This window comes from Pituophis catenifer, unplaced genomic scaffold, assembly GCF_029215685.1.
Source record: "Pituophis catenifer annectens isolate HBS135680 unplaced genomic scaffold, rPitCat1.0.hap2 SCAF_2, whole genome shotgun sequence".
Taxonomy (NCBI): Eukaryota; Metazoa; Chordata; class Lepidosauria; order Squamata; family Colubridae; genus Pituophis; species Pituophis catenifer.
The window spans coordinates 104716569-104737476 of record NW_027256882.1 but is presented as its reverse complement, the minus strand read 5'-3'; the positions used below and the strand labels follow the sequence as shown (position 1 = coordinate 104737476).

At 47.7% G+C, this 20908-nt stretch overlaps 1 protein-coding gene across 7 annotated transcripts in view; it reads left to right on the top strand.

Annotated features, from left to right (window-relative positions):
- The first annotated feature begins 8881 nt into the window (after positions 1-8881).
- Positions 8882-20908, top strand: part of ACSL6 (acyl-CoA synthetase long chain family member 6) — a 49952-nt gene continuing 37925 nt past the window's right edge. For 3 of the 7 annotated variants that reach the window (XM_070933921.1, XM_070933922.1, XM_070933920.1), the window contains exon 1: positions 8885-8986. In XM_070933921.1, the coding sequence (XP_070790022.1) occupies positions 8897-8986 (90 nt within the window). In that variant the 5' untranslated portion in view covers positions 8885-8896. Of the gene's footprint in view, positions 9092-20908 lie in introns of all 7 variants that reach the window. The other 4 variants (XM_070933917.1, XM_070933915.1, XM_070933919.1 and 1 more) reach the window with 3 other exon arrangements.

The window sequence follows — 20908 nt, the reverse complement described above, 5'->3', positions numbered from 1 at the left end:
TGGCTGCGGTTCAGTTTTCAGCGGACTCGACACTCAGTGCTGCTCGTTTTGCTGCCAAATCGCTGGCCTCTGCTGTTACAGCTCGCCGTTTAACCTGGCTCCGACATTGGCAGGCGGACGCCAGGCATAAGTGGAAGCTCGCCTCGGTCCCGTTTGGGGGGTCCCGTTTGTTTGGGGAGGCTTTAGACCCCTTTTTGACCGAAACCAGGGACAAACGAAAAGTTTTGGCGGCAGCTTTCCGACGGGGGGATTCTCGCTTCTCTCCATATCCCCCTCGACCCCACCTTCGAGGTAATGATGTTGGTGGTCCCTCTTCTTCCTCCTTCCCCTCGCCCCGGCCTTATACAAATTTTGGCAGGCATAGGGGCTCACAAGATAGGGGATTCCGGGGCAGATCGTTCGGGTCTAAACGGCCCTTTCGGGGGGGAGGAGGTCGTTTCATCCGTCGCCGGCGCTAATTACACTGCTGATCCTCCCATTGGCGGCAGATTGGCCATTTTCGTGGCCGCCTGGGAACGGTCCACCTCTGATCAGTGGGTCCTTGCCACTCTTCGCTCTGGTCTAGCTATCAAATTTGTCTCCACCCCCCCTGACTCCTTTGTCTGTTGCACGATTTCTCGTAATTCGGAGAAAAAGTCCCTTATGGACGCAGCAGTTCAGCATCTCCTGACCATTAGAGCTATTCAACTTGTCCCTACGGGCCAGGAGCGTCAGGGTTTCTATTCCCGGGTTTTCCTGGTTCCCAAATCTTCGGGAGGGTGGCGCCCCATTTTGGACCTGAAATGCTTAAATAGGTACGTGGTGTACCGGAAATTTAAAATGCAGTCATTACAAACTATTCTAGCCGGTGTTCGGAGGGGCGATCTCCTCTCTTCCATAGATCTTACGGAGGCTTATTTGCACATCCCTATCCTTCCTTCCCATAGGCGTTTTTTGCGTTTTTGTTACGGGGGGGTCCATTATCAGTATAGGGCGTTGCCTTTTGGTCTCTCCTCAGCCCCCCGTACTTTTATGAAGGTGCTGGCTGTTTTAGCGGCATCTCTTCGTGTCCGTTCTGTTAGACTTTTATGCTACCTCGATGATATTCTCCTGTTGTCCCCTTCTGTTGTTCAGGCAGTTTCGGATGTTCGCCTCACGGTAGAGACTTTGGCAGCCCATGGTTTCTCGGTTAATTTAGATAAGAGTCACCTCTCCCCTTCCACCAGTTTGGTTCATTTGGGGGCCCTTATCGACACTGTTCAGGGTAGGGTGTTTTTGTCCCCCGATAGACAGGCAGGTATCCGTCAGTTAATTTCCAAGGTGGAATCTTGTAGGGCCGTTTCCCCTCTTGTCCTTTCCCAGTTGTTAGGGAAAATGATTTCTGCCATCTCCATAGTTCCCTGGGCACAGCTGCACGCACGGGAACTTCAATGGTTTCTCTTGCCGTTGCAGAAGGCGGGCAGAGGCACTTCATCCAGGCCGGTTCCGGTCCCTCCTGCTATTCGTCGGTCCCTGCGGTGGTGGCGTTCCCCGGCCCTAGCTGCGGGGTCGTTTTTCCTGGAGCCTCAGAGGGTGGTAGTGACCACAGATGCCAGTCTCCTCGGTTGGGGGGCCCTTTGCCAAGGTCAGTTGGCTCAGGGCACTTGGAGTCCGGCAGAGTCACGTCGCCCGATCAACTGGCTAGAACTACAGGCGATCTTCCTAGCTCTCAGAGCCTTCCGAAACCTGATCTCCAACTCCCACGTCCTCGTTCTGACGGACAATGTTGCAGCGAAAGCGCACCTGAACAAGCTGGGGGGGACCAGGTCGAGGTCGCTTCTTCTGTTGGCCCTGCGACTGGGATTCTGGGCAGAGCGGCACCTTTGCTCTCTCCGGGCAGAGCATATTTCCGGAGTGGACAACGCCCAAGCGGACTGGCTGAGTCGTCGTCGAGTGGACAACGCGGAGTGGCGTCTCCATCCCCGGATCTTCCAGGAGCTGTCTCGGCGGTTCGGCATGCCGATAATCGACCTCTTTGCAACGCACACGAATGCTCAGCTGCCTCGGTTCTTTGCCCGATTCCCGGATCCTCAGGCAGCGGGCGTCGACGCTCTTCGAATTCCATGGCCGGCGGGTCTTCTCTACGCCTTTCCCCCGACCTCCCTCCTGCCCAGAGTGGTTCGCAAGATCTTGTACGAGCGGGCGGAAGTGGTCCTTGTTGCGCCTCATTGGCCCCGGAGATCCTGGTATGCAGACCTTGTGTCCCTCTCGGTGGCCCCATCGTGGCGCATTCCCCTCGAGGACGACGTTCTGTCTCAGGGCGCTCTGTTGCACCCGGACCTGGCCTGGCTCAACCTGACCGTTTGGCGGTTGAGCGGAGCACTTTGACAGCAGTGCATATCCCGCCGGACGTTATTCAGACATTGCAGGCCTCGCGCCGCCCTTCTACGGATCGGATTTATTCTGCCACTTGGCGTGCCTTCTGTTCCTGGTGTTCAGAGTCTGGCGTTTCTCCTCTTCAGCCATCCATTGTGGACATTTTATGCTTTCTGCAGCAAGGTCTGGCTCAAGGCCTCTCTTCCAATACGTTACGCAGGCATGTGGCCGCGTTGTCTTCGGTCCTGGTCTGCGGATCTCTGCCATCATTGTCGCAACATCGCCTAATCCGGCGTTTTCTTCGAGGGGCTACGAATTTGTGTCCTCCTGTTTTACACAGATACCCGACCTGGGATCTCCCTTTAGTATTGGAGTCGCTTACGGGACCTCCGTACGAACCTTTAAGGACTACTAGTCTCCGTCTGCTCACCTGCAAGGTTGCCTTTCTTGTGGCGATAACATCGGCCCGTCGTATATCGGAGATAGCAGCATTGTCTATTCGTTCTGACCTTTGTGTCTTTCATTCGGACCGTGTAGTACTCCGCTTGGACCCTACCTTCGTCCCGAAAATCAATTCAGTTTTCCACCGATCGCAGGAAATTATTCTGCCTAATTTCTGCCCGCATCCTGCTCATCCCCGGGAGCGCAGATGGCACTCGCTCGACGTACGGCGGGCTTTGCGGATCTACATTAAGAGGACATCTGCTTTCCGTCGTTCGGAGTCGCTGTTTGTCTCATTTCTGCCCGTTTCCCAAGGGTCAAAGGTCTCCTCGTCTGTTGTCGGTCGTTGGATTCGGCATACCATCGCCTCGGCCTACGACCTTCGTTCCCTTCCGCGTCCAGCTCGAGTGACCGCTCATTCCACCTGTAGTGCTGCTACGACTGCTGCATGGGCGACCCAGGCGCCTTTGTTTGAGATCTGCAGGGCAGCCACGTGGACCTCGCCTGTTCCCTTCATACGTCATTATCGATTGGATCAATTTGCATCGGCGGAGGCGGCGTTCGGACGACGGGTGCTTCAGCGTGTCGTTGCCGGGGAGACGGTTGTTGCTGACCAGCCGGTTCCCACCCTAATCTCGGGACAGTGAACTGGGGTATGTCCCACACTGGCTGCTGTCTCCACTCTCAATGGAGAAGGGGCGTTGGTCCTACCTGATACGCTCCTTCTCGTTGAGTGGAGACAGCAGCCAGACCCTCCCTTACTCCGGCTGTGTTCTTTTCTGTCTGTCTTCCTCTTCTCTCTTTATTTACCTGATGGCAGATATTGCCTTCTCTGCCCACACGCCGAGTCAGTCTTACGAATCTTCGCCAAAGCTGGGCCTGCCCGGCAACAAGGGCGGGACTTAAAGTTGTTGGCTGACTCAGTCCTTCAATCTGATTGGATGAGTAGTACCCACACTGGCTGCTGTCTCCACTCAACGAGAAGGAGCGTATCAGGTAGGACCAACGCCCCATCTAAAGATTTTAAAAATAAGGACATCACAGAAGTATATAATAAAGAATTTGACCAAATTACTTGACAACCTTTGTTGCTTCCTTTTTTCAAGGAATCATTTCAAAAACAAAATGAACATTTATTAACTATCCTCTGCACAAAGTTCTATAGTTATTCTCACATTGAAGCTCTACATACCCTATTTTTCGTACTATGAGACGCACCTTTTTCCCCCAAAAAAGAGGGTGAAAATCTGGGTGCGTCTTATACTCCAAATGTAGCCCCGCCCACCCGTCGGCCCCCACCCTTCAGACATTTTCGGGCGGTTTCAGGTAGTGGGGATCTCACTTCTACTTGGATTTTGATAACGAGCAGCACATTTTTATCCATTTAAAACAAACCCTATCACCCTATGCGCATTTAACTGGAGTGAGTGGCGTGGGAGATGATTTTCATGGGGGCAGAAGAGGGACTTGGCACTGAAGGCTCCATTCCCGAGACGCTCCTGTCTTCTTTCCTATAGCCATAGGTATTGAAAGCCTGGCTTTCTCACAGCAAGGCCCCATAGAGATACAGCACTTCAGTCCTCCTGGGCACTGCCATCTCATAAACATGGTGCTGGGCTTCCCAGAAAGCCCCTGTGCCTTTGCTTTCTCGGTTGGAGCCTGATTCCACAAGCGGAATGGAGCCGGCCGAAAACCGCCGTTCCAAGTGACGGGGATTGCCAAAAATGAGCACCGTGTTTTCCGTCTCTGTACACTGGGAGATCGGCAGCGTTGGGAGATAGGGTGTTGTTTGGAACTGGCTGAAAATCGCCGCCCTCATGTTTTCAGGAGGGTGTGCGGCTCTGCAAATTGCATCGGGGAGGAAAACGCCCGAAAACACAATGCATGGAGGCATTGCTCTTTTTCCTTCTTTGGAAGGAAAGACTTCCTTCTTCAGCCTATATTACCTTTCTATTTTGTAGGAAGCGTGGCTTTCTTTCCCAGTTACTTAAAGGCTTTGGTTTAAGATGGCGCTGCTTTACGCTGTTGTGGTCCACCAGCAGCCTGAGGAGCTGGCAGCAGAGTCAGACAGCGATGAGGCTGAGGTAGAACAGGGACCAGTCCTGGAGGCTGAGGAAGGCCCGGATTAGGGCTCTGCATCGGAGGCAGAGATGGGGCCAGGGCCATTGGGGAGTGATGTGCGGACTCCGAAGCCTCCAGAGGCTGACAGTAGATAGGCAGAGGAACAGGAGGAGCCTGTTTCTAGTGCACATATGAGAAGTGCTGCCAGAAGGTAAGAGCAGCTACAGCAAAGAGGACGACTCGGGAGTAGGCCGAGAGATTATTGGCCGCTCCCATAAGGCTTAAAAGACCAGCAACGGCTCTTGGGCTCTTTGTCGGAAAACAATGTTGATAGACTTGTTCTTGTCTTGCTGCACTTATCTCTGGTCAGCGTCTTCTGCTTCTGAACTTTTGCCAAGAGAAGCCTTTGGCAGTTTGCCTAATTATACCAAGGTTGGTGATTACACTGAAGAATTTGTGTTAAGAAGAATTTGTTTTGATTTAGTTTGAGTTGAGAATGAGTTAATTCTCAGTTGTTCTAATAAAGTCTGTTTGTTTTGGAACTGTTTGCTTCTAATACTACCTACATGGGCCTGGGTCACAACATACGTCACCCTCCTCCTCCTGCAAGCGAAAGGTGCCTCAGAGATTCGGCTGGGAAAGAGGGCATCGATTACTGAGAAGTTCTTTTCCGGAAAACTTATTCCTGCAATCCTCAGGGCTACTCACTTTCCCTGAAGGGACCCCTCACATGCTCTGGGGGGAGGGTCGGGGCACAGCCTGAAGAACGAACCTCCCCCCCCATCCTTGCGCCTTCCCTCTGCCTTCCCTCCTCCCTCCTCAGCTGCCTTCTCCTGGCAGAAAGCGAAGCTGATCTGTTTTGGATGATCAAAAGGCCAAGCGGCTGTGGGGAACTGAGACATTTCTCCTTCATGCTGCCTCCCCCCCAGCTACTCAGTGCAGTTCAGTTTAAGAGAGCAAGGGAGGGAACCAACCATGACTGCGGATGGAGCCCCTCTGGGCACGAAGACCGTTTGGGAGGAGAAGGTGGCTGAGGAGGGAGGAGTGCAGGTGCAAGGGAAGGTGCAAGGATGGGGGGGGGGACTGCAGGAAAAGCAGCCCTTCTCCCCTTCTTTCAGCAACAGGAGTGTGTGTCTTCTCAACTTGCCCAGAGTTTTCTTCCCCTTTAGCCACCAAGAGCTCTGAGTCCTTCCAGGGTCTGCCTGGAAGTGGCTCCAGCAGTTCTGACGGCTGCCTTCACAACTTGTGTGAGGACTGGAGATCCTCACTCTCCACAGCAGCAGATGTCTCCTTAATCTCCTGAGATTTCTGCCCCATGGCTGCTGTGCGGCAGAGGGTGAGGGTGGTCCATGCAGACCACCTGCAGGTGTGCTGAGTGGGCTTTCATCTTCAAGGAACTGGTGGCTTGCTGGGCGCTGCGCAGGAAGTGTAAGGCAAGGTGCTGCCATCCGAAAACACTGTTGCGCGATCTCCGCTGCCTGGAACCGCCCGAAAACGCGATGCTCTTTTTTTGCCACTGCATGCCCCATTTTTGAAGCGGAGATCTCCAGGCAGCGGAGATCGCGGCAACAGTGTTTTTGGGTGGCAGCACTTTGCCTTACGCCCCCTGTGCAGCGCCCACTTCACTAACCGAGTCCCGATCTCCGTGCTTCCCCGGGCCGCTTGCGGAATCAGGCTTCGACCAAGGCAGCAAAGACGCAGGAGGCTTTCCAGGAAGCCCGGCACCCTGTTTACGAGATGGCAGCGTGCAGGAGGACTGAAGTGCTCTGTCTCTACGGGGCCTTGCTGCGAGAAAAACAGGCTTTCAAAGCCCATGGCTATAGGTAGGAAGATGGGGGCGTCTTGAGAGTGGAGCCTTTGGTGCTTCTTCTGCCCCCATGAAAATCATCCCCCACGCCACCCACTCCAGTTAAATGCGTGTAGAGTGATAGGGTTTGTTTTAAACGGATAAAAAGAGCTGTGCTACTCGTTATCAAAATCTGAGTGGAAGTGAGAATGCCGCTGATCCTGATGCTGATAAGCAAAGGCAGAATTCTTTTTTTTCTTGTTTTCCTCCCCAAAAATTAAGGTGTGTTTTATAGTCCGATGTGTCTTATAGTACTTACTACGCAGTCTAGGAAAACTGTCACATTTTGTCATCGTTTTGCAGTATTTTTACCAGGATTTAATATTCAAAATGAAAAACATCACATTACATAGACCATGGCATCAAATAAATGAATTTGTTTTGACAACATCTTCTCTTAGTAAGAGTTTGTTGTCACAGGAGGGGTGTTACTACACATACACAATAATCTAGAGCTAGTATATACATTATTTTAATCAGAAAGACTGGCAGTTGTACGCTAGGTATTGGAAAGAAAAAGAGACGCTGACTATTGAAGAATGAACTTTAAAATTTACTGAACTGGCAGAGATGGTGAAATTAACAGCACTGACAGAGATGGATTAGAAAATTTATAAGAGATTGGAAGTGGTTTGTGGACTTTCTGCACATTAAATATAATAATTGATGCTAAACAGAGGACTTCAAATATTAGTTTTATTCTTGGGGTTACTTGTTGACCGTTTTATATACAGTGAACAGATAATGGGGTTATCGGCTTGTTAGATAAATGGATTTCCACATAGGTGATTTTTTTAATGAAACATAGTACGGTATTTTTATTAAACATAAATGAGAAAGTTTCTAATTACTTGTAGACCTGTTATATAAGGGGGGGAGAATGTACCAGATATATCAGACATATTTTTTTGGCATTCAACCAGGGTGGACAATTTATATTTAACCTTAGTGCTAATAATTTATTTGTCATTTGTTATATTTTGTACACATGGTTTTTATATTGTCAGTGTTTGATGTTTGTTTGTTTTTTCTTCCTTTTTCTTTTCCCCCAATTTTGTACAATATTTTAAATTTGGACATAAATAAAAAAAAGACTGGCAATTAAGTGGCAAATGTCCTATTTCTTTCTTTTCTTGGAAATAGTGTGAAGCAGAATATATTCTGGTAATCAGAGGTTCATTGACTAGAATGCTGCAATGTGCTTTATAAAACAGAAAAAATACAATTGTTTCAAATGGCAGAAGCCTGTGTGGTAGTGTGTAAGGACCACTTCAACCTTGTGACCCTTATTGTGGTCATTGTGTCCCAGGGGTTTCTTAGTTCCCTGGTTTGCTCAGAACATTTCCTTAGGGTAGAACTAACCCATTCTATCTGCACATTTTTGTTAGGGATGCTTGGTATTCCCCACATACGGGAAATGAGAACTGTGGGAATCTTCAGACAGTATTTTCCCATTCTTTTAGAGCTGCCAAGATAGGACTGTTCGACGGGGCTTTTGAAGTACAGTGCTGTATTGCCATGATTGATTATTCTAGTGCATGTGATTGTTACTTCATTACTTTTATTAATTGGCAGTTGTAATTATATATTTGTTTTATATTTATGTATATCAACACAGCTTGCTCCAGATTTAGTAGTGTACATGTGCAATAAATAAATAAATTAATAAACAAACAAACAAGACTCTCACTTTACAGTGGCTTCAAACCTCATAGGAAGTGTTTGAAAGAACCAATCATAGATCACAGAACACTCACAACTTTTGGAGGCAAGCTGTTCCACTAGTAGTTGATTGTTCTCACTGTCAGGAAATTTCTCCTTAGTTCTAGGTTTCTTCTCTCCTTGGTCAGTTTCCATCAATTGCTTTTTGTCTTGTCGGAATAGATGTCAGAATAGAAAGTTGTATCCCTTTTGAAAGTTTCTGTAGAAAATCTATGTAATCACTAAGAGTCGACACCAACTTGATGGAACGTAATCAATCCATTTTAAAAGTAATGTTTAAGTCAGCCCGTCGGCTTCTGTTTAACTAATTTAAGTCTGGGAACATTTTAACAATTGCACTGTGATTTATTGTCCTGAGATTATAAATTGAATTTTGGCCTTCAACCTTATGGAGCATTCTTTCTCTGCTCTGCAACTGTTACACCTTGTCAACTTAATTTCATTATTTCTTCTCTGGATTCTGCAGAGGTGGCCATTTCAGTCTTTGAAAAGATGCAAGCACAAGAGATTCTAAGGAATTTACGCCTTCCAGAATTTGAAGACTTCAGCCAGTTTTTCCGAAGCCTGCCAGCTTCTACTTTGGTGGGCATTGGTGCCTTTGCAGCTATCATTGCATATTGGTTTGTCAATCGTCCCAAAGCGGTGAAACCACCATGTGATCTCCTAATGCAATCAGAAGAAATTGAGGTGAGGATTATCTTGATAGAATTACATTTTATAACATGCCTTTTCTCAGCAGTGTTTTTATTAACAGATGCTGTTCTGTTATTGCATTGATCTTTTGACAATATCCATAATAGGGGTGGGTTCTACTTACCTTTATCACCGGTTCGCAACGGGATCGCGCTCGCTTTGCTTGCGCACGCGCCTTGCTTCTGCGCATGTGCAGATTGCTGATGATGACATCCAGGGCAGTGGGCGGGGCCTCCCGCCAGTTTTACTACCGGTTCTTGTGAACCGGTCCAAACCGGGAGCAACCCACCACTGATCCATAAATAGATTTGTAAATATTCTGGCCTGTCCATCTAATAATTAGTACAATGGCTGACCCAGAAAGGCTTTTCTGAACCTTAATTGCGAGAGACATGCTGTTCTACAAAAGTTCATGTTTGGGTACATGAAAAGAGTCTGCAAGTGATTCATAGTATGCATTTTATAGGATGTATTCTTTGTGTGATGATGTGTTTGTCTGTTTAATAGATGACTTGATTCTTTAGTCAAACATTGTCTTAGCAAGATTTTCAGGAGAAAAACTTGTCAGGAGAAGAGTGAGGTTAGCTCTGTGAAACTATGAATTAAAGTTATGTTTATTATCTGTTTATTAGAAGAAATCATATTAGTGAATATGGTAATCCAGATAATATTTCAGCATTTATTATTCAGCATATTTTAGCTTGGTGTTGGTTAATAATCCAGTTAATTATAGCAAAATATGGTGAATTGAAATCTGATTCAGGAAGAAAAAAACCTTTGAAGAAGATATTCTTTGAAAAAAATGGCACTTATTAATGACATTTTTACTGGGTAGGTTTCCTGAATAACATGGATGATGCAATCAATTCTCTTAAGATTTTTTTTTTTTGTTATTTATTTGTTTGAAATATGCTGTGTAATCCTTGGAGACATATTTGTAAAAGCACAGACAAAACAAACTAATTAAGCTATTGAGATTCCTTTTATAGTATCTGAGAATCTTCGTTATTGCCTCATTTCATTCAGGTATTTCATTTCCTATGGAAATGGTACACATACATTATTTGATTGTGCTTGGGAGGGTTAACTTGGTTATTTAAAAATGTTATTTTGAGATGTTCCTTCCTTGTGAAGTAATGAAGTAATTGTAGTTTGTATGTTGTCGAGCTATTGCTGTATTAATTGGGTGTTTAATCCAGGATATATCTGGCATTTTTCTTGAGGAAAAACATTAAGTATTCAATAAGATGAAGATGGCTCAACTAGAAAGGACAATTAGCAAAAAGAACAAAACCATATATAGATTTAAAACAATAACAACCAATTTAATATATCATTTTTCATCTCAGCAATCAAATTAATATTTATTTGCTTTCTGCCTTTCCTCCAGGAATTCATGGAAGTTTATCTTAAATTCCTGGAGGTTATTATATCTCTCCTCATTTTATTCCTACACTGAGAGATTGATTGGGCTGAGAGTAACTGGCTACATTCACCTAGAGGTTTTTGTGTTTGAGTGGCAGTTTGAACCCAGGTTTTTCTGTCCTCAGTTCTTAACTACGGCATTGCACTATAGCATAAGGTGACCAGATTTTAACATTGGTAAAGAGGGACATTGTGGGCGTGGCTTATTTTGTGGGCGTGGCTAGCTGGTCATGTGACTGGGTGGGCGTGGCTAGCTGGTCATGTGACCGGGTGGCCATGGCTATGTGTATAGTTTAAGGTGAACAGATTTTAACATTGGTAAGAGGGACACCATTATGGGCGTGGCTTATTGTGTGGGCGTGGCTTGGAGGCCATGTGACTGGGTGGGCGTGGCTAGCTGGTCATGTGACCGGGTGGCCATGGCTATGTGTATAGGGACTACTCAGAGGGCTGGAAAGTCATTTCTGACAGGTCCTCACACTTTTGACTGGTCCTCACACTTATGACCATCCTCACATTTATGCCCGTGCAGCATTCTTAACAACCATGTCACTCATTTCACAACTGCTTCTCTTCACCATGGTGATAAGATAGGGAAAAAAACGTAAAATGTGAGGACAGTCGTAAGTTCGAGGACTGGTCAAAAGTGCGAGGACCAGTCAAAAATAACTTTTTCAGCCCTCTGAGTAGTCCATATGCACAAAAGGACTAACCAGAGGGCTGAAAAAAGTCATTTCTGACAGGTCCTCACACTTTTGACTGGTCCTCACACTTATGACCATCCTCACATTTATGCCCGTGCAGTATTCTTAACAACCATGTCACTCATTTCACAACTGCTTCTCTTCACCATGATGACAAGATAGGGCAAAAATGTAAAATGTGAGGACAGTCGTAAGTTCGAGGACTGGTCAAAAGTGCGAGGACCAGTCAAAAATAACTTTTTCAGCCCTCTGAGTAATCCATATGCACAAAAGGATACAGTAATTGAGAGGGATGAAGGAAGGGAAGGGAAATTAGAGTAGGAGTGACGGTTAAGAGAGGGAGGAAGAGAGGAGGAGAAGGAGAAAGGAAGAGGAAGTAGGGAGGAGAAGAAGAGGGGGGGAAGAGAAAGTAAGAAGGAAAGAAAAGAGAGGTGGTAGGTTTGAGGAGAAAGATTGCTGTACAATAAAAAAGATGAAAGGGAAGAAAGCCAACCCCAAACAAATATAAAGATATTAAGATAAAGAATGAATTGTTAAACTTTAAAGAATAAAAGAGAACAAATATGAATAAATAGCAATAATTAGAAACACACATACATACAATGTATTTTCTTTGAACAGAATATTTGGCTGGTTCACAAATTTAAACAGTGTTTAGTCATTTCAATTAAATTTACAATTTCTATATTTCCTTTTTGCCATATTTATTCCTCATCTATTTTTTTAAAAAAACAATATTACCCTTCATCCTCATCTCTAATCTTAATCAAATTCAATTTTTCCCTTCTATTCTATTTTATACCCCTTCCCATTGTCATCTATTTTTATATCCATCCTCACATTGGTTAATTATGTAATTATGTAATACAGTTGTTTAATACAAATTCAACATTTTAATATAAATCAATTAGTTATATAACTATCTTTTTTGTATATTAATCAATATGAACATGAATATTCCAATTATTTCCATGCAATCCAATTTCTTACAAATTAATTAATTATACTTACCAATAATAATAAACCAAATAATTTCCCCCATATATTCCTCCAAACCACAACTTAACCATTTCTGCTTTCAACACAGTATACAATTAATAATATCTCAATTATTACAATTCCCTAGTTAAAAAGAGCTTTTTTTTCTTTTGTGTTTTAAAATCTTGAACTCTCCTCTTTTGCCCTAAATAATTTTCCATTGTTTGCACTTACCTTTTTTGGTGAGGAAAAGGAAAATAAATCTGCTGCCTAATTTTCCAACGTTGCAAGCAAACCGCAAAGCCAACAGCCTGTTTTACTTTCACTTTCGTTTTGAGCTTGGTTTGCACAAAGAGGAAAAAAAACTGAGCAATTTAGCAAGAGCAGAGCCCTGTGCAAATCAGCTGAGAGGGGGAAGCCGAGCTAATTAACGTAGGGCGGCCCTTTGAAGCCCCGCGGCAAGAGTTTAAACAGGTTTTTTCCCTCTAGCCATCAGCGGGGATTCAGGAGGCAGCCGGGAACCAGGAGGCAGAATGAAAAATCAGGACTTTTTTAAAACGCCGCGGGACGCGGGACAAATTGCTCAAAAGCGGGACTGTCCCGCCAAAAGCGGGACGTCTGGTCACCTTATAGATCACAGAGGTTTTGTCTATAACAACTTTTCTGGACATTTTCCTCCTTTGTAGTCATATTTGAATTTGTTTTAAGTTTAAAGTTTCAAATTATTTGATACTGAATTTTTTCATTTCCGGTATATTTCATATCTGCAATTGTTTCTTGCAGGAATATTTTACAGTTTTTTAAATGAAAAGTATCTGAAGGGATAACATTCATTTTCCAGAGTGCTGCTCCCACTGTCCATGGCTGGGATCTTCACTCCAGATCTTGACAGTAACTGAGTGAGAGCTGTAAAAACTCTCCCTATTAAGGCACGCCTCCAATCCCATGATCCTCCAGTCTATCACTCAGTTACTGGCAAGAACTGTAGTGAAATCTCTGAGCTGTGATATTTGGCTTTAAATTTTTTACCAAATTTCCCCTTATCCTCTCCCTGCCTCCTCTCTCGTTTAGGTCTATTTCTTTATTTTTGATTACTTTATTTTCGCGAGCTGCTTGATACTTCTGACGGGCTGCTGGACGCGTGCGGTGTGCCGCCGGGCCGCCCACGCTTGCGGGATCGCAGCCGCCGGATTCTGACTCTTTGGGGCGGATCCGGCTCGTGGACATTGGCCGCGGGAGTGGGACCGGCGCGCAGGCTTGCGGCCATCCCTGCCTCCCTTTCCTGGTGCCTGCAGCGGCCTCGGGGTTAGCGTCGCTTCGGGCGCGCTCCCCGCGCGTTTACAATTGCTGCCTGACGCTGCCTGAAGGGGCACAGTGGCGCGCAGGCCTGCCGCCATTCGGAGCCGCCTCGGTGAAGGCTACAGCGGAGGTGCGTCATCTTGAGGTGCGCCCTCCGCCTTCGATCTTATTCTGAATCGGCGACTGGACAGGGCAAACGAGCGGCGTGAGTCTCCCGGCCCTCTTGGGACTGCTGGCGGCGGCGGGCGCAAATTTAAGATCGATTGAGGCGCCCGCCATTTTTTTCCTTTGATCTGGCTGTGGTGGGGAGTGTTAGGCGCCATTTTGTCCTTGCTGGCGCGTCCTTCATTGCTCTGGCGCCCGCCATTTTGCGTGTGGGCTAGACTGCTGGGCTTGAGCCCTCATCTACCAACTGCCCTTCTCCTCTGACGAATCTCCATTTTACGACGGGTGAAGGCTGCAGGACTCAATAAAGCCTCAAGCCCCTACTTTCATCTGGTGACTGTACCTTTCGTGTATATAGTTAGTCCTTTTTCTTTTACAAAAAAAAAAAAAAGAAAGAAAGAAAAAAGGAGAGACTGCCTAGCATAGTTTCCTTTTGTTTTCTTTTTTGAGCTTCTTGATTCTGACTGTACATAATTAAAAAAAAAAAAAAAATTCTCAGTGGATACTGAGGCCGCCCTTTCCGCCAGTGCCGCGCCTTCGTTGGTCGGCCTTGGCCTAGATTTCTGATTATGGCGGACCAGGCTCTCTCGTCAGACATGGAGCCAGAACTTAGCCCACCACGCATTTCGCCCAAGCGGGCCAAAAAGTCTTCTCGGAAGCAGTTGGCGCCCTCCAGCCGTTCCTCTCACAAATCTAAGGCCTCCAAGGCAGTAGACAAGGATGCCCAGCGCCGCCATAGGGCGCTGGAGAAGCAGTGGGACAAGGCTAGATTGGCGGCGGTGGCAGAAGTCGGCCTTGGCACGGACACCGCACAGCACGCTGCCTCTATTGCGGCTGCTGGGGATTCTTCCTCCTCAGGATCCCCGCCTTCGTCTCCAGAACGACCTGTTCCTCCTCCTGTCCGCCGTGATGAGCGCTTACGCCTGTCTAAGGGCGTCTCTCAATCCTTGCCGGATGTCTCAGGTGCGGGGCTACCCTCTTCGCAGAGGCCCCTTCGTCCTATGCCAGAGGCCTCTTTTACACCAACTGCCGCAGGTCTCCGTGGGCCTGACGGGGAGATTCTACCTGCGCATCAGGACCTGCAAGCGCTGTTCTCATCTGCCTTTTCTTCATTTCTGGCAGCTGGCCTTCATCAGGCGTCGCAAAATTCGCCTTCTCGTCCTGCTAGTCCGCCTCCGCAGTTGTCTCGTCAGGCCTTTTCATACAAGGCTGCCAAGAAACCCACATCCTCCTCTTCACGCGCTGACTCTGATCACGGTGAGGAATGCCCGGAGGACATCGAATTTTTGGACGATGAGGACTTACCGGCAGAATCCCCATCCTTTACGGGGTTGTTTCGCCCTTCTATGTTCAAATCGTTATTGCACAAGGCGCGCATTACAACCAATTTCACATCCTCAGGCACAGACCAGCCTGGCGCTTCAACGTCCAAGGGACCCCACGACGCCTTGTTTCTGTCTGCTAAACCAGACAAGGATGTGATTCCGTGCCCCCGCCTGTTCCTGGACGTTCTGCAGTCCCCTTGGGGGCAACCCAGCTCTATGACATCGCCCAGCACTCTTGATAGAAAGCTATACTGTGCTGCCCCAGAGCTTGAAGATCTTTTAGCTCTCCCTACGGTGGACCAACCAGTAGCTTCCTTGGCTTCCAACACCTTAGTCTCGACGGACTCACTGGATGGTCTGAAATCGGAGGACCGCAGGTCGGAATTGGCCTTCCGCAGGTCACATCAGGCGGTTTCCTGGGCGATCAGAACGGCGACAGCAACATCTTTCTTTAATAGAGCCTCGCTGATATGGTTGAAACAACTCCAACAGAGGCTCCCTCCGGAAGAGACCCGGTTACACCAGGACATAAATAAGATTGTGGCTGCCACCGAATACTCGGCAGATGCGTCCCTGAATTCGGTGAAGTTCGCATCCCGGGCACTTGCGTCCACTGTCTCTTCCAGGCGCATGTTCTGGCTTCGCCATTGGAAGGCTGACCTCAAGGCCAAGTGGAGGCTGGCATCCGCCTCCTATAAGGCACCGAACCTATTCGGGCCTGCCCTGGATCCGCTCCTGATAGAAGACCGAGACAAGCGAAAGATCCTTCCGTCTTCATACCGCCGTACGGAGAGAAGATACACCCCGTACAGCCAACGCCCGCCCTTTCGTTCCTTTCAGGGTTCGGGCGGTCCTTCCTCCCGAAGGTCATACTTCTCCGGTCCAGAGCGGTCTCAAGGAAGGGATTCCTTTCGGGACAGGAACAGATTCCAGCCTCAATCCAAGCGCCCCTTTCGTGGCTCAAACTTCAGACAGCCTCGCAGGGGCAAATGACTCGTTCCTTCTGGGCCCCATCGGAGGGAGACTACAACTTTTCTACCCTCAATGGGCCCGGTCCACAAAGGACTCTTGGGTGCTGCGCACCATTTCCTCAGGTCTATACATCGAATTCGTTGGAACCCCGCCGGTTCGCTTCGCTCCATGCCCGGTCCAGTCATCTCAGGATCGTCACCAACTGATGCTGCAGGAAATTGCCCATCTTCTAAGCATCGAAGCGATAGAACCTGTTCCATCAACCCAATGGGGTTCAGGTTTCTATTCAACCTTTTTTCTTGTCCCCAAAAGCTCCGGGGGATGGCGGGGTATACTGAACTTAAAGGTCTTGAACCTGTCCGTGGTGTATCACAAATTCAAGATGCACTCACTTCGTTCCATCCTGGCAGGGGTTCGGAGAGGAGATCTGCTCCAATCGGTGGACCTCAGAGAAGCCTACCTGCATGTTCCGGTACATCCAGACCATCGATGTTTCCTGAGGTTCGTGTACGATGGGAGGCATTTTCAGTACCGGGCGATGCCATTCGGCCTGTCTTCTGCGCCCCGCACGTTCACGAAGCTGGTGGCGGTGGTGGCTGCCTCCCTCCGTCAACTTCCTGTTCGAGTAATGTGTTATCTCGACGATGTCCTGATATTATCCTCCTCTCCGGCACAGGCATCCCGGGACCGGGGTCTTGTCCTGGACACCTTTCAACGACACGGATTCTCGGTGAACTTCGAGAAGAGCACCCTTGTTCCCTCAACGAGTCTGATTCACCTTGGTGCCCTAATAGACTCTGTCAGGGGGCAGGTATTTCTCTCCCCAGACAGGGCTCGGAGCCTCACAGACCTGCTTCTTCGAATTCAAGCCCTGGAGAAGATACCTCTTGTGCTCCTTGCTCAGCTGCTCGGGAAAATGGTGTCCTGCTACAACATCGTTCCGTGGGCACGCAGACATTCCCGAGCTCTGCAGTGGTTCCTTCTGCCCTATCAACGGTCAGGCCGCTCGGCTTCGAACCTCCGGGTTTACTTGCCCCCTCAAACCCGTCTGTCTCTGACCTGGTGGCTGTCGCCGGCGATTCTGGAGGGCTGCGACTTTCTGGAGCCGGAGAGACTGACCTTGACGTCGGATGCCAGTCTACAAGGTTGGGGGGCTCATCTCGGCGACCTCGTGGTGCAGGGCATATGGTCCCCGTCGGAACGACAATGCAGCATAAATCTGCTCGAGCTGAGGGCGATCAGACTGGCACTACAACACCTCGAGACATCGGTGGAGGGGTGCCACGTACTCATCCTTACCGACAACACGACAGCGAAGGCGCACATCAACAAAGAAGGAGGCACCAGGTCAAGGTCTCTAATGTTCGAAGCGGAACACCTCTTCGGCTGGGCAGAACGCCATCTACGATCAATAAAGGCCGAACACATATCGGGGGTGGATAATGTAAGGGCCGACTGGCTCAGCCGGGAACAGATCGACCCGGCAGAGTGGCAACTCCACCCTCGCCTGTTTCAAGAGATCTGCCACAGGTTCGGGACACCAGTGATGGACCTGTTTGCCTCCCGGAAGAATTCTCACCTCCCTCGGTTCGTCTCCCGGTACCCAGATCCATCAGCGGAGGATCACGACGCCCTGAGGTGCCAATGGCCGAGGGGCCTTCTCTATGCGTTTCCACCCATCCCTCTGCTGTCGCGTGTCGTGAGGAAATTGCTAAGAGAACAGGCGGACCTGATCCTGGTCGCTCCCAATTGGCCGCGCAGGGCATGGTACGCAGACCTAGTCGCCCTCTCCGTGGCTTCGCCCTGGGTGATTCCACCTCATCAAGTGTCACTTCTTCAAGGGGCCGTGTCTCATCCGGAGCCTCAATGGCTCCAATTGGCCGTCTGGCGCTTGAACGCGTCATCCTAAAAAAATCGCGCCTGTCTGACGGGGTCGTGGAAATTATACAAGCTGCCAGACGGCCATCCACGTGCCGGATTTATGAGGCTTCCTGGAAATCCTTCTGTACCTGGGGGGTGTCGAACCATGTGGATCCTACTTCTGCGACAGTAGAAGAAGTCTTGGAATTTCTCCACTCTGGTCTCAAAAGGGGTCTGACTCCTGCGACATTGAGGCGTCAAACTGCGGCTCTTTCCACTGTTTTGAAATGTCCTCCCTACGACTCCCTCTCTAGACACCCACTCATTAGAGGATTTCTTCACGGCGCAACGAACTTGTGTCCTCCCCCGGTACACAGATACCCTACCTGGGACCTGCCGCTTGTACTGCAGGCCTTGACGTCTCCTCCCTTCGAGCCTCTGAAGTCAGTTTCTTTGAAGCATTTGTCGCTTAAAACCGTCTTTTTGTTGGCCATCACTTCGGCACGGAGGGTGTCGGAGCTCTCGGCGCTCTCAATTCGGGAAGACCTTTGTATGTTTCGAGACAGTCTAGTGATTCTCCGGCTTGATCCTGCGTTCATTCCGAAAGTAAACACGCACTTTCACCGAGCGCAGGAACTTTCTTTACCGGACTTCTGTCCGTCTCCGCGGAACTCGACGGAAAGGCGTTGGCACAAGTTAGATGTCAGACGGGCACTTCGTATATACATTCACCGGACCTCTACATTCCGCCGGACAGAGGCATTGCTGGTTTCTTTTCACCCGGCCTCAATGGGACAAAAGATTTCCGCGGCCACAGTGGGAAGGTGGCTCAAGGCGTGTATCTCATTGTCGTATGAGTTGTCAGCGAAACCTGTTCCGGGGCGCATTCTTCCGCACTCCACCCGCAGCGCAGCTACATCTGCTGCTTGGGCGACTCAAGCATCGGTGGAAGACATTTGCAAGGCTGCCACATGGTCCTCGGTGTCACAGTTCATCCGTCATTATCGGATTGACTCGTACGCTTCTTCAGATGCTGCCTTCGGACGGCGAGTTTTGCAGAGCGTGGTTTTGGACAAAGGGTCGGGGGCATCCAGTCTCCCACCCTAGTTTTTGAGCTTGGGTATGTCCCAGCCATGGACAGTGGGAGCAGCACTCTGGAAAACGGACGTTGACTTACCTGAACGTCCCTTTTAGGAGTGCTGCGACCACTGTCCATTCCCTCCCTTGTTGTTTCTGTGATGTTCTGCTGTTGCAGTTTCTTTCAGACTGTCTGCCATGACTTTTCGCCTGTTTACCTGGTCCTGCTGTTGGAACCTTTCCTTGGAGTCTTGCTGTGTCTTCGTGATAGACTGGAGGATCATGGGATTGGAGGCGTGCCTTAATAGGGAGAGTTTTTACAGCTCTCACTCAGTTACTGTCAAGATCTGGAGTGAAGATCCCAGCCATGGACAGTGGTCGCAGCACTCCTAAAAGGGACGTTCAGGTAAGTCAACGTCCGTTTTTAGAAGCACTATTCAAATTCTGGATACTCCACTGAAATTCTTTTGCATTCCTTACTAATTTTTTGCACATTCAATACTTGCAACCGTATTATATTTATTAAGTCATATTTGAATTTAAGTTTCTTAATAGTATTAGAATTCCATCTTTTGAAAATTTAAGTTTATCTGGCCTTCAGTTATTGATAAATTGAGGAATTCCTTGGCTGAACAATTCTTGTGACTCTCCATGCCACGATGCTTATTCTTTAAAGCCCAGGCTGTAGACATGGAGTGTTCAAGGAGAGATTTTTTTGAGAGACAGAATCTTTTGGGCATCAAAACTGAGATTGGTCTATGCTTCAGCTTGGTTACTTTTTTCTCTCCTGAGCTATACAATCTCTCTATGTAAAATTGAATATTCAAACAGAATGATTTTTTTTAAAAAAATTATTCTATTATCATGGATAAATTTAATGGTCTTCATATTTTATAAATTAAAGATAAGCCTACAGTGTCAACCAACATTTGGGGGGAGCATTTCCCTGGTGTGGATGTGAGTGTGGATAAACACAGATATATTCCAATTCATACATATGTGCCCATTCACAGATGGATGGTGAATTCAGTTTATCTTTGTACTGTTGGAATAAATGTCCATCTGGGTTCAGTTCCAAGTGGGGAAAAAGACACTGGAAACATGGAGACTGCTTGGAAAGATGTTTTAATGGTGGACAGGAATCACATGGCTTAAGTTCCTGAGCAGAAAAGGCGATCACATGCTTCAAGATGTTGGGTGAAGAAGAAAAGGAGAAAAAGGGCCAAGATTCTGAGAGTGCCTTGGTTTTATGCCCTCTGTTGTGCCCCACCTCAGAGTTTCCTGATCCTGTATAAGAAATGTATTCTGATTGGTTTCAGACTCCCCAGGGGGCGGGAGTCTTAGCTAACTTTGTAGGTTGTCTCTCAAGCTTGAACCTTGCCAGGTGGTGAGTTTCTGTTGCTAGATGTGTTATTGTGTTACAGATGAGAGTCCATTGACAAAAGTGGTTGGGTGGGTGAATGAGCTTGGCTGAGGCCTTAATGGCCCATTGACAAAGATGGGGGGAATGATTTCCTGCCTCTGGCCCATTGACAAAGGTGGTGGTGGGAATGCAGGAAGCTGCTTTGTCTTTGAAACATGTTTCTCCATTTCTCATCCAGGGAAATATAATATTCTGCCTTTTTAATATTTCCTAAAATATTTTATTCTTCTAGGAGGGGTGAGTGCCAACTTCCTACAGTACTTTGTGGGTTTGCCTGAGGCACAGTAAGGAAAAATATTTACAGATCTGCTTGTCATAAGTATTTTAGCAGTGCATTTCCAGCATTTAAAACAAAGGAATTGTACATATATTCTGACACTGAACCTAATAATTAATAAAATATTATTGATGTGTTACATAGTCTCCTCACTCAGATTTTACAGAATAATATTGTAAAGTACCTTACATTGAGTTGCTTGCAGCCTACGTTTTGACACCAGGAGCGACATTTAAGCTCAGAATTACTAATGGTGAATCTTTGCAAACTTCATTTCATTTTGTCCGAAGACTAAAAAATATTAAG